This window comes from Pongo abelii, chromosome 10 (assembly GCF_028885655.2).
Source record: "Pongo abelii isolate AG06213 chromosome 10, NHGRI_mPonAbe1-v2.0_pri, whole genome shotgun sequence".
Classification (NCBI taxonomy): domain Eukaryota; kingdom Metazoa; phylum Chordata; class Mammalia; order Primates; family Hominidae; genus Pongo; species Pongo abelii.
The window spans coordinates 131,635,663-131,648,955 of NC_071995.2; the positions used below are offsets into that span (position 1 = coordinate 131,635,663).

Genomic DNA, 13,293 nt, shown 5'->3' on the forward strand with positions numbered 1-13,293 from the left:
AAAAATCTCAGGATCTCATCCCCACAAATTCTACTTCTCGAAATCTAACATAAGTATATCACCTGAAATGGGATGTTCATTTACACAAGTTTATTGAACTTTTAATAGTGAAGGCCGGGTGTGGTGGCTCACGCCTGTCATCCCAGCACTTTGAGAGGCTGAGGTGGGCGGATCACTTGAGCCCAGGAGTTTGAGACTAGCCTGGCCAACATGGTGAAACCCCGTCTCTACAAAAAATAGAAAAACTAGCTGGGTGTGGTTGTGTGGGCCTGTGGTCCCAGCTACTTGGGAGGCTGAGATAGAAGGATTACTTCAGCCTAGGAGGTGGGGGTTGCAGTGAGCCAAGGTTGCGCCACTGCATTCCAGCCTGGGCGAGAGGGTGAGACGCTCTTTCAAAAAAAAGTGAAAAGATCAAACCAAAAAATAAAGTGTCACTCAATACTACCAATAAGTAAATCTTTGCATTTTGCCATGTTTGCTCCAGAATGCTTTTTATAAGAAAGAAAATATTGCAAATAATGGGTACAGCCCCCACACACCTTTAAATTTTTACCCCATGTCCACAGACACATGCCACAGCTGTAAGTTTTAACCTAAATAGTAACATGTGGGACACATCTGACTGCAACTTGTTTCCTTTTTTTTTTTGAGACAGAATCTCACTCTGTTGTCCAGGCTGGAGCGCAATGGCGCGATCTCATCTCACTGCAACCTCGCCTCCTGGGTTCAAGCAATTCTCCTGCCTCAGCCTCCTAAGAAGCTAGAATTACAGGCACCTGCCACCAAGCCCAGCTAATTTTTTGTTGTATTTTTAGTAAAGATGGGGTTTCACCATGTTGGCCAGGCTGGTCTCGAACTCCTGACCTCAAGTGATGCACCCACCTCAGCCTTCCAAAATGTTGGGATTACAGGCGTGAGCCACGTGCCTGGCCCTGCAACTTGTTTCTTTACTCAGCCATGTATTTTTGAGACTGACACTGGGTGAAACACGTACATATGGTTCGTTCATTGTAACTGATGTGAAATGTTTTATCATACAAACACATCAGCCTACCTACCCATGACTTTGCAAATGAAGCATGACAAGCACCTACTTTTTCAAAACTACAAACTGCGACTCAGTGACCATCTCTGTATGTGTTGCCTGGTCCCGGAGAACAACCACCTCCACCTCTAGCACCAGGGATTTCCTACTTCCCACAATCTTGATACTTGATGCCGCACCGCCACACTTACTTGCCTTCAGTGTGACCTGCTATCTAAATATATCATGCTGCATTTACCTCATCAATAGTAAGGCTGAACATCTTCTTGGCCCTGTGCAGGCAGCTCCCAAAATGGCCCAACGACCCCCACCTCCTGGTGTTCACACCCTGTGTGACTCCTTCCCTGAGTGGGGGTGGGACCCGGTGACTTGCCCGTAATGAACAGATTCCAGCAAAAGTCATGGAATGCCACTCCTGAGAGCAGCTATAAAATACTGTGGCTTCTGCCTGGCTGGCACTCTCAAAAGTCCAGTGCCATGCTGTGAGCTGCCCTGTGAAGAGCCCCATGAAGCAGGGGGACTAAGGATAACGTCCAAAGGCCAAGGAGGAACTGAGTCCTGCCATCCCCATGGGAGGGAGCTCGGAAGTGGCTCCTTCTCCAGTGGAGCCCTCGGATACACGAGTGCATTTAAGTTGCTAAGTTTTGGGGTTACTTGCTATGCAGCAATAGATAGCTAACACATGTTTATGAGCCATTTCTAACTTTTGTACATTCTAAACATCTTCAAAATGTGACTCAGGCCTGTTTCATGGTGACTTCTGTGCTACATATAAGTTTGTGTGTGTTGACTTCCTATCAGGAAAGTTTTCAAACATATATGAAAGCACAGTAACGAGCTCCCATGTTATTACCAGTGTCAACAATTATCAACATTCTGCCTTTTCTTGTCACAGACTACACAAGATGTAACTTTTAATTAATTGATCATTCTTTCCCTTTGTGATGTTTTTCACATGTGCCTTAAAAAAGCCCTTCCCACCCCAGCATCATAGTCTCCTGAGTTGTTTACCAAAGATTTTAGTTTCCTCTTTTTTTTTTTTTTTTTTTTTTTAAAGACACAGGGGTCTCGCTCTGTCACCTAGGCTAGAGTGCAGTGGTCATCTTGGCTCACCGCAGCCTCAACCTCCCAGGCTCAAGTGATCCTCCCACCTCAGCCTCCCAAGTAGCTGGGACTACAGGCATGCACAACCAAGCCTAATTTTGTTGTGCTGGATTTTTTTTGTAGAGACGAGACCTCCCTATGTTGCCCAGGCTGGTCTGGAACTTCTGGGCTCAACTGATCCTCCTTCCTTGGACTCCCAAAGCACTGCAATTACAGGCATGAGCCATCACACTCAGCCTTAGTTTTATACTCAGTGTGATACAACAACTTACTTCTCCAAATATGAAAAACCACTTTCACCAGCATCACTCACTGCAGTCCACTCTCTCCTTAACGATCTGTGACCTACCAACTTCCGACTTACAGGAGAGTCCGTTTCTAGGCTCCCAATTGGCTCTACTGCTCTCCTCTCATCTTGTCAAGATGCCATGATAGTGTGTCTCGTTACACAGTAAGATCAACGTGCCCTCCTTATTCTTCAAAATTCTTTGGTTATTCTTACCCTTACTCTTTATATGAATTTTAGGATTCATCTGTCAAGTTCTATCCAAAAAGCTTTTGGCAGATTTTTTTTTATTGGAATTACACTGAATTTTATGAATTAATATGGGGCAAACTGCCATATTTTAATACTGAGTCCTTTCATCTGTAAAGATGGTACCTCTTTTTGTTACTTAGGTAAATTTTTATATGTTCAATAAAGTTGTGTATAGCCCAGGCACGGTGACTCACACCTGTAATCCCAGTGCTTTGGGGGGCCCAGGCAGGAGGATCACTTGAGCCCAAGAGTTTAAGATCAGCCTGGGCAACAGTGAGACCCAGCCTCTACAAAAAATAAATAGCCAGGTGTGGTGGTGCACACTTGCAGTCTCAGCTACTCAGGAGGCTGAGGTGGGAGGATAACTTGAGATTAAGAGTTCTAGGCTGTAGGGAGCCATGATCTTGCCACTGCACTCCAGCCTGGGTGACAAATGGAGACCATGTCTCAAAAAGAAAAAAGTTGTGTAATTTTTTCTGTAAAAGTCTTACACACATTGTTACCATGAATTTATTCCTTAGTACATTATTTATTGCTATTGTAAATGGTATCTTTCAAAAAATATTGTTTCTAGTATAAATGAAAGCAATAGACTTTTATATCTTACCTTGGTATCTAATTGTTGCTGAAATACATATTAGTTAACACAAAATCTAGGTTTCCTTACATTTTCTGTTAACAAATTACATTGTCTGTAAATAATAAGTTGATGTCTCCCTTTTCAATCCTTAATTCCTTTTCTGGTTTAATTATGCTGGCTAGGATCTCCAAACTGTTTTGAACAGAAGCAGTGGTTAACAGGCATCCATTTCTTACTCCTTACTTCAATGCTTCCAGTGTTTTGTGGTTAATTAAGTATGAGGTCTGCTGTTAGGTTTCAAGAACACTTTATCAGGTTAAGAAACGTCTCATCTATTCTGATTTTGATTGTTGAAAGCTTTATCATGAAAAGATGTTGAAGTTTTACCGCATGTTGTTTCTGCATCTATTGGAGATGATCTTATGAGTCTTCTCCTTTAATGATGAATTAGTGGATTTCTCCCAAGAAAAACTAACCTGGCAAATTCTAAAATTAAACAGTGCTTGCTATTCCCAGCATAAGTCCTAGTTGGTCATATTGTTATTGTTCATGTATGTTAATATTTTTTCATCTATTGTTCATGGCCCGTAACTTTCCTTTCCTGTTTTCAATTATGTTACCAAAGTAACAAGGATTGCCAAGGTTATCAAATGAGCTAAGGGTTTTTTTTTCCTTTTTCTCTTAAAAATCATTTGGGTTTGGTGTTTCTTTTACTCTTTTTTTTTTTGTGTGTGTGTGTGTCTCTTTTTTTTTTCTTTTTGTGGAGAACGGGGTCTCGCTATATTGCCCAGGCAGGTCTCGAAGTCCTGGGCTCAAGCTATCCTCCCGCCTCTGCCTCCCTGAGAGCTGGGATTACAGATGTGAGCCACCGCGCCTAGCCTGTTTCTTTTTAAGTGTCAATTTCTGTAATCATTAAAGTTCTATTCAGGTATTTATTACTTCTTAGGTCAGTGCATAACTTGAGGATACTGTCCGTTCCATCTATGTTTTCCAACTGTTCAGCAGAAAATTGGAATCCTTCCATTTTTTTAGGCTTTACTATATCTATAATGATGTCTGTTTTCATTAAAAAAAAAATAAAAAACTCTACCCTGAAAAAGATGTGACCAGCCAGGACAACACGACAAAACCTTGTCTCTACAAAAAATTAAAAAATTAGCTGGATGTGGTGGTGTGCGCCTATAGTCCCAGCTATGCAGGAGGCTGAGGCAGGTGGATCAATTGAGCCTGGGAGGTCAAGGCTGCAGTGAGCCATGATTGCGCCACTGCACTCCAGCCTGGGTGACACAATGAAACCCTGTCTCAAAAGAAAAGAAAAAGATGTGACTATTTCCTAAGTCTTTTCAATGGACAACATTTTGGTTGTATTGTTTGTTTCACTCATTCTGGCTCAATTTTGTAACCTCTTTCTTTTCTTTCTTGAGTTGGGGTCTCCCTGTGTTGCACAGGCTGGGGTGAAGTGCCTATTCACAGGCGCCATCATAGCCCACTACAGCCTCAAATTCCTGGGCTCAAGCAATCCTCCTGCCTCTCAGCCTTCCGAGTAGCTAGGACTACAGGTGTGCACCACCATGCCTGGTTACCTTTATAACTCTTTATAACTTCTGTCTACTTCCTCTGATGGATCTGTTGTTCTCTAACTTCTTCAGTTGGAAACTTAATTTTCTATTTGTTTTTCTTTACTAATACATGCATTTAGATATATAAATGCATATACAAGTCCTGTTTAACCGCATACTACAAATTCTGATAGCATTTGTATTTATATTCAGTTCCAAGTATTGTCTAAGTTCTATGACTTTTTTGATCCACAAGTTATAAATGTGTTGTTTTTTTTTTTCTTAAATTTCCAAACATGGTCTGTATTTAAGTTATCTAGAATTGGTTGCAGCTTACTCTGTGGTATATATATGGTCATTATTTTATGTATTCTTGAAAAGGATAGGTATTCTCTAATTTTAGTGCAAGACTACATTTGTTCACTAAATGTATTATATAGCTAGTGACTAAACCTAGTTAGTGGATTGTGGCATTCCAAACATATTTTTGCTGATTTTTGATCTGCTCCAACTATCAACTGAGGGAGGGATGTTAACATCTCCCAAACTGATTGGAGGTAAATTCTTCTTATAATTAGGTAAATGTTTACATTATTTAATGTGAGGCTACATTGTTACAATTAGTATATATTTCCAGAGAATTGTGACTTTCAGTATTATGTAACAACAGTCCTTATGTTTCCTAATACTTTTGGCTTAAAGAGTATTTTGTCTGGTATTAATACAGCCACATCAGCTTTCTTTTGGTTAACATTTACCTGGTATACATATTTTTTAGTCCTTTTGCTTTTTCTGCGTCCTATCTTTTCAATATAACTCTTGAAATTGTTGTATTGGCCCATAAGCCACTGGGCACAGTGCTATAATTCCAGCACTTTGAGAGGCCGAGGCAGGTGCATTCACCTGAGGTCAGGAGTTCGAGATCAGCCGGGCCAACATGGTGAAACCCCGTCTCTATTAAAATAAAAAAAAAATTAAAAAAATAAAAATTAGCTAGGCATGGTGGTGCGTGCCTATAATCCCAGCTACACTAGAGGCTGAGGCAGGAGAACTGCTTAAACCCGGGAGGCAGAAGCTGCAGTGAGCCAAGAGAGCCACTGCACTCCTGCCTGGGCAACAGAGCAAGACTCCGTCTTGGGGACGGGGGGAAAGAATCTATATATAACTCTTACAAATAAGACAGTTAAATTTCAAAATCCAATCCATCTCAGAACATTTTTCTTTTTTTTTTTTTTTTTGAGACGGAGTCTCGCTCTGTCGCCCAGGCTGGAGTGCAGTGGCGCAATTTCGGCTCACTGCAAGCTCTGCCGCCTGGGTTCACGCCATTCTCCTGCCTCAGCCTCTCGAGTAGCTGGGACTACAGGCGCCCGCCACCACGCCTGGCTAATTTTTTGTATTTTTAGTAGAGATGGGGTTTCACTGTGTTAGCCAGGATGGTCTCGATCTCCTGACCTCGTGATCTGCCCACCTAGGCCTCCCAAAGTGCTGGGATTACAGGCGTGAGCCACCGCACCTGACCAAAGAACCTTTTTCTTATCACGTGAGTTTGTATACTGCTCTGATTTATAGCTTACTTTTAATTTTCAGCATTTAAGAATTTTCCTTTTGCTCTTCTGACTTTCACTGTACCTTTTATTACACTGTGTCCTGTGTTTCTAAGTGCTTCCACCGAGAAGATATTCATTTCACATTCAGAAAACTGGGGCTTCAAGAGACAGTGATTTGCCCAAGGCACTGAGTCTAAGTAGTGCACCCTAATATTTTCACATAAGGAGACAGTTCCTCGCCCTCACCTGAGCCTCACAATGGTGTCCAATTAACAAAAGAGTGACACTCAGAGTTAGAGAGTAAAGTGCCAACGGGCACGTTTTCAGAAAAAGTCCACTTTCGATGCTTGAACAGAAGCTTCACTACAGCACACGCAGCAGTGCAAGGATCCCGCCCAGCCCAGCCTCGGGGCCCCACCGTCACCTGTCTCCTGCCTTCCAGGGTGAAGAGCTCACTGATCTTCTTCTGCTTGTAGACATCATTCTTCTCCAGCAGTTTTTTGTGCAGCCAGTCGGGGTGTTTGACACGTGGCACTGGGTTCTTTACCTGTGTGAGGCCAACACCCATCAGAGAGAGACCTTTGTCTAACTGCACGGTTTTTAGCCCCACAGCCCGTGCCGCTGACCCTACCCTCACCTGCTGCAGGGCCGCAGGGATGGTGATGATCTTCTGGATGGCGCTTCCCAGCCGCTCAATGTAGTAGTCCCAATCCAGAATCTGCATGTGCAGGAAACGGGCACAGAGAACAGCAGGTGGCAGCAGCCATGAGTGGGGCTCACTTCGTGCTGAGCACAGGGCTAACCACTGTGTCTTATTTAAACCTCTCAGAAACTCTATGATGAAAGGTGCCCACTGCACAGCAGAGGACACCAAGGTAGGGAGCTTCAGTGACTCCTCCAGATCACAGAGCTAGTAGGTGGCTGAGCCAACACCCCTGGCCTTAGTCCATCCAATAGAACAGCTAAAGGGCCCCAGGCACTTCATGTTTTCAGTTTTGCCCTAAAGGGTTATTAGTTGCTCACCTATTACTTATCAGAAAGGAGGAAGTCAAGAGTGAAGACGCCAGACAAAAAACATAAACCAACTCAGACATATTCTGCTCTGTCTGGCTTTCCTTGTAAACTTTTAAGAGTAGAGAATGCAACTGGCACTCACTGCTCGAATATCAAAGTCTTGAAGGGAAGAGCTCTTGAGCCATTTCCGGAGAAAGTGCTTCCTCACCGTGGGCTCTGCTTGGAAAATGGCAAGTGGGATGGCCCTGGGTGAGGAAGACAGGCACACAGCTCAGTAGCAGTGAAAATCACCCAAAATCTGATCATAACTATTATAACATGGAAATAAGGACTTGTAACAGCTGTTCACAAACATCAATGTATACATCTGCATGCATATGTATGCACAAACATGCCTACAGGTTCCTCGGGGAGTAACACGTGCGTGTGTATGTGTAAACACGTGCATGTGTGTGCGTAAACATGTCTACATGTTCCTCACAGCGTAACCATGTGCATGCATATACATAAACGCATGCGTGTGCGTAGACATGTCTACGTTTCTGAGTAATCACGCGCATGCATACAGCAAACACATGCACGTTCATAACCATGTCTACATGTTCCTCATGGCATAACCATGTGCATGCACATACATAAACGCATGCGTGCATAAACGTGTCTACGTTTCTGAGTAACCACGTGCATGCATATACATAAACGCATGCGTGCATAAACGTGTCTACGTTTCTGAGTAACCATGCGCATGCATATACATAAACGCATGCGTGCATAAACGTGTCTACGTTTCTGAGTAACCACGCGCATGCATATAGGCAAAGACATGCATGTGTGTGTAAACATGTCTGCATTTCTGAGTAACCACGTGCATGCGTATAGGCAAACAGGTGCACGTTCATAACCATGTCTATGTGTTCCTCACTGAGTAACACACAGAAGACTCAGGCTGCTTTCTAGAAAGAATGAGCCTGTTTTCACGTCACTAGCAAAGCAACTGGCAACCGTCAGTGCTTCTCTCTCACTGGAGGAAACATCTGTGGTGAATACTGCAAACATAAGGAGACCTAAAGAAGACACGCACACTATGCATCCACTCGGCTCCATCAAGCTTCAACACTTGGCCACTTTGACTTCCTGTGTGAGACGATTAGAGTGAAGCCCTGTGTGACCCCAACCTATCCCCTCCTCACACAGAAGTAAAGACAACCCTTATTCTGGTGTTTATCAACCCCATGCAGGCATTTGTACTGGTCCTATTTGTATATAACCACCAAAAAAAAAAAAGAAAAGAAAAGAAAAAAAAGAGCAGTTTCCATGTTTTTAAGTTTTACATACATGGAGGCATAAGGGTCTTCCTTCAACCTGATTTTTGCTTTTTTCTCCAACATGGTTTCAGACTGTCAGTGCTGTAACCTGTAGCTACAATTCAACCCTTTGAACTCCGGTATAGTGTATCTCATTCCCTACAAAATGGCAATTATCCATTTCTGGTTGATGGACACTTATGCCATCCCCAAACTTGGTGTTAAACACAGCCCAAATCTGTAAGGAACCCCTTACCTCTCCATGACAGGGCAGCCCTCACCTCTCCGTGACGCGGGGAGCCCTCACCTCTCCGTGACGGGGGGAGCCCTCACCTCTCCGTGACAGGGGAGCCCTCGGGCTTGCGGGAGATGATGTAGCGGCAACTCAGCCCTGCATCCTTGACCATCTGGTCTCCCAGGAACTCGGCCAGGCGCTTTGCTGTGCTGATGGATGTAGACTTCTGCTCTCCATAATCTTCCAGCTTCCGAGACATGGAACGGTTCTCAGAGATGAGCTCGAATAGCTCAGAGTCAGGCATGTTGGCTGCCTAGAGAAAGACAATGGGTAAAACACTGCAGAAATCAAGGGGCAGAATCTGGGCTCACCCTGGACTGTGCTCCTCTAGGCCATGCCCTTCTCTAGCCTGAGACACAGAAGGCTGCAATTTCAAGAGCTCTCTCATATGCCTGTGTGGCAATACTTTAAAACACACACACACACACACACACACAAAACTTTAGCTTTTACATTTTTTTGAGACAGAGTCTCGTTCTGTCACCCAGGCTGGAGTGCAGTGGTGCAATCTCAGATCACTAAAACCTCCCCTCCTGGGTTCAAGAGATTCTCGTGCCTCAGCCTCCCAAGTAGCTGAGATTACAGGCACGTGGCATCACATCCAGCTAATTTTTGTATTTTTAGTAGAGAAAGGGTTTTGCCATGTTGGCCAGGCTGGTTTCCAACTCCTGACCTCAAGTGGTCTGCCCGCCTAGGTCTCTCAAGTGCTGGGATTACAGGCGTGAGCCACCACGCCTGGCTTGGCTTTTATTTTATTAAACTGTGCACAAAATATCAAGAAGAATTTACTGAAGAGCACCAAGGCTGCAGAAAAGGATGTTACTCGGCCTAAGACAGGAAGTTTTTCTCCTTGAAAGGAGGAGAAAGAAGGGGCAGGAAGAGCCAGAAGAGAGGAAAGTCCAGCTGGCTGGAGAGTGGCCTGAGCAGTGGAGGCCTGAGCAGTTCCAGTGTGGTGTCCACATCCAGCTGGAGCTGCTGCTTTGCACACATGTTCCTGACCACAGGCCCCCCACATCCTGTAAGGGGTGGTGGGCTCATGAATATTCTGTGTGATACCCCCAGCGTTCCCTTGCTCGTGTGTGTCACTCTATACAAGACAATATGCCAAGAAACAGAAGCCCACACAGCAAAGCAAGCCAGGAAACCACTGCAGAGTGTTCTAGTATTCCTTCTACCCAAGACGCCTGCGCCTGGGAAACATATGCACCGAGATATCTCGTTCAATGCAACACCATTTTTAACAATGGAAATGTGAAACCTATCTGGTAGTAAATAATTGTAGACTAGCTACATAAATTAAGGTATGTAAACTGGTAAAATGTTATGTAGCCTGAAAAATATTAAAAATACAAAGTAACATAGAAATAAGCAAATATCCCAGGCTGGAGTGCAGTGGTGCAGTCACGGCTCACTGTGGCCTCCACTTCCTGGTCTCAAGTGATCCTCCCAAGTAGCTGGGACCACAGGCACGCATCACCATGCAAGGCTTATCACGCTATTTAGAAAAACATTTCCTTCATAGTTGTGTCCCTGGATGCAGAAGTTGAGGGGAACTCCAAGGGGGTAATTGTGCTCAGGAGGTCTTGGGATTTCATCAGGATTGGCCCTGAGTTCTTCGGTCACCTTGGTCTCCAGGAGCCCAGGAAGCACGGGGTCCCCTTCTTGCAGGGTCCTTCATCCCTCAGAGCAGGTGAGGGTGGAGGGTAGGCCCTTACCTTGCTGTACAGCACATCCAGCCAGTAGTCAGCCACCTTGGCTACAGAGCCATACACCTCTTCCAGCGTGCTGCCCTTGAGGAAGGCCTCAAACACTGAGGATTGGAAGATCTTAATCAGCTGCAGTTCCCCGCGGCGTTTGACCTCAAAGCCCTTGAGCTCAGCCAGAGAACCGTCTTCATTAAACACAGCATACCTTAAAAAAAAAAAAAGGCAAGCACAGCAGTGGCAAGGAGCGCTGGGGAGCCACCAGCCGTGCCTCATCCTCTCTGCCCGCCTCTTCCCTTTCCAACCCTCCACCTGTCATCCACCAGGCAGCAAACGTCTCTCTCCCTCAGGCCACTGCTTTTCTAAAAGGAAAATGACCGAAAGGCCTGCAGTCACAGAGCCAGAATACAGCAGGCGGGCAGACAGAGCTGGTGCAAACGGAATCAGTAAAATCACAAGAACCCAGGTCTGTTTCTGTCCTGGCTCCTGATTCAACCTCCTTTGTGGGCTAAATTTAATCTATCTCAATCCATGTCCTTTCTAAAGCACAAAAGCTATGAGAGTCCCACCTCTTCTTCAATTTCTTGCCTTCTTCCTTGGAGGCTGGAAGAATCATGGCAAGGTAGGGCCCATCAACCTCAAAAAAGATGCTGTTCTCTGAGCGGGTGATGTAGGTGAGTGAGGATGGCTCAGCCAGCTCCTGGTACTGGTCGTTGGTGAAGCCTTCCTGAGAAACAAGAGTGAAGAGGGGGCAGCTTCACTCGTGATGGCCCAAACCTGGAAACCACCTGGTGTCCCTCCAGGAGTGGATGGATTGGCAAACTGAGGCTTTTCCACATAACTAACACGACGTGGCAGCAGGAAGGAAGGAAGTTCTGATGCACGCAACCAAGTGGTGAAACTCAGGTGTATCTGTTAGGTCCAAGAAGCCAGACCCGGAAGGCTACAGGCTGTATGCTTTCATTTACATGACATTTTCGACAAAGCAGAATTATAGTAAAAAACACATGTGGGCTGTCAGGGTTTCGGGGTAGGGAGAGGACTTGCTGACAAAGGGGTTGCAGCTGTTTTGTGTTGCTTTGTGGTGCTGGACACACACACTATGCACTTGTCCAAACCCACAGGGCTGTACGCTACAGAGTGAACGTCACTGTGTGCAAATTACAAGCCATCCAGCCATGGTGCTGGGATCCCAAGAGGGGTGCAGACCGGGCCAAATGAGCCCAACAGCACTGTGGACATACAGCAGAACATGCCAACAGGGTGGGGAGGAAGGAGCTGCCCCGTGAACTCTGCTGACTGGACAGGGTAAGGCTGAAAACAAAAGTAACTATCTACAAATGCTGTACAGTGGCTGGTGAAATTATTTCTCATGGGACACAAGTCTGTTAGCAATTCTAAAACTACGTGTACTCTAGGATTGAACAAATACATATATTGAGAAATTCGAAACAGGTTTATCACTGAAGGAGAAAGAAGTCACTAATAAGAAAGGGGCAGATTCATGTGTTTAAATGCATCCATGCAGACAGACAGACACAGAAATAAACAGCTCTGTGTGCGTGCGTTACTAGAGACATACTTCCTGGCTGCCTCCACTGTGAGAGACTGGAAGCTATGACACTCCCAGGAACAGTGAGCACAGCCAGCACCCCATCTCAGGTTTTTACATTATTCTTCTCGGAGAACTGGCTGACTCCAGGTTAGAGCAGGGAAAATACAAGATGAGGCTGGTGGACCTTCCAGTACCAGGAAGTAGGAAAGTGCTCCAGAAACAAAGACCAGAAGAGGGCGTGTCCCAAGAACACGCCACAAACAAGGAGGCCCCAGTGGCCCAAGGGGAACACGTGGAGCAGGAAGCCACTCCGGTCCTATGAACAATAACCCTGGGATGTCCGCTCTGATCCGCAAATCCACACTGATGTCAATAAGCAGACAAATAAACGAGAACAAACGGGAGAGAAGGATAACAACGCTTCCCTACAGGATCCCAATTGATACCGTAGAAGGAATGGGGGAAAAAGACAATCGCCAGAGAAAAACCACCACAGGGAACCCCAGGCGTAACTGCTGCAGGTGCGGCCCACCAGCAAACACAGCCCATCAGCAACGCTAACACAGTGGGCCAAAGCTTATGGAGCAGCTGGGGATACACTGTCTCAAAGCACCTGCTCCACGGTATTTATTTGCTGCTGTGATGCCTCTGATACAGTCCAGAACTCTGACAGCCCTCCCCCAGGGACGCTTATTCCTCCCACTGGGTGTGCGTTTACCACTGAAGAGCTGCACAGGACGGGGCACAGGAGCGCCACAGTAAGGCCTGCAGAAGCCCCTCAGGCAGGAGACTAAGCCGTCCCCACAACACACCCACACCCCCACACCCCCACAAACCAACACGATGTGCCTGAGAACGTGGGGAGGGGGTCGCACCTGTGGAGTTCCTCCAAAAACCCAAATCACCTCAGTCTAGTCACGAGAAACAACAGACAACCCCTGATCAAGGGACAGCCAACCATCGCCTGGCCGGCACCACCAGAGGGTGAGGTCGTGACATGAGGACGGACCAGGACAGGACAACTCGGCGCCACGTGGGTCCTTGCTGGG

The 13,293-nt window shown here is 45.7% G+C and overlaps 1 protein-coding gene across 5 annotated transcripts in view; it reads right to left on the reverse strand.

The window, feature by feature from the left end:
• The window catches only part of POLE (DNA polymerase epsilon, catalytic subunit), a 78,801-nt gene that overhangs the window by 27,076 nt on the left and 38,432 nt on the right, over positions 1-13,293 (reverse strand). For all 5 annotated transcript variants that reach the window (XR_008512430.2, XM_054528474.1, XM_024256531.3 and 2 more), the window contains 6 exons: positions 11,259-11,416; positions 10,702-10,897; positions 9,025-9,239; positions 7,530-7,632; positions 7,011-7,091; positions 6,798-6,920 (listed from right to left, as the gene is read on the reverse strand). Coding sequence is in view for 4 of the 5 variants with exons in the window: in XM_054528474.1 (XP_054384449.1) it covers positions 6,798-6,920; positions 7,011-7,091; positions 7,530-7,632; positions 9,025-9,239; positions 10,702-10,897; positions 11,259-11,416 (876 nt within the window). In the remaining variant the exon portion in view is untranslated. The remainder of the gene's footprint in view (positions 1-6,797; positions 6,921-7,010; positions 7,092-7,529; positions 7,633-9,024; positions 9,240-10,701; positions 10,898-11,258; positions 11,417-13,293) is intronic.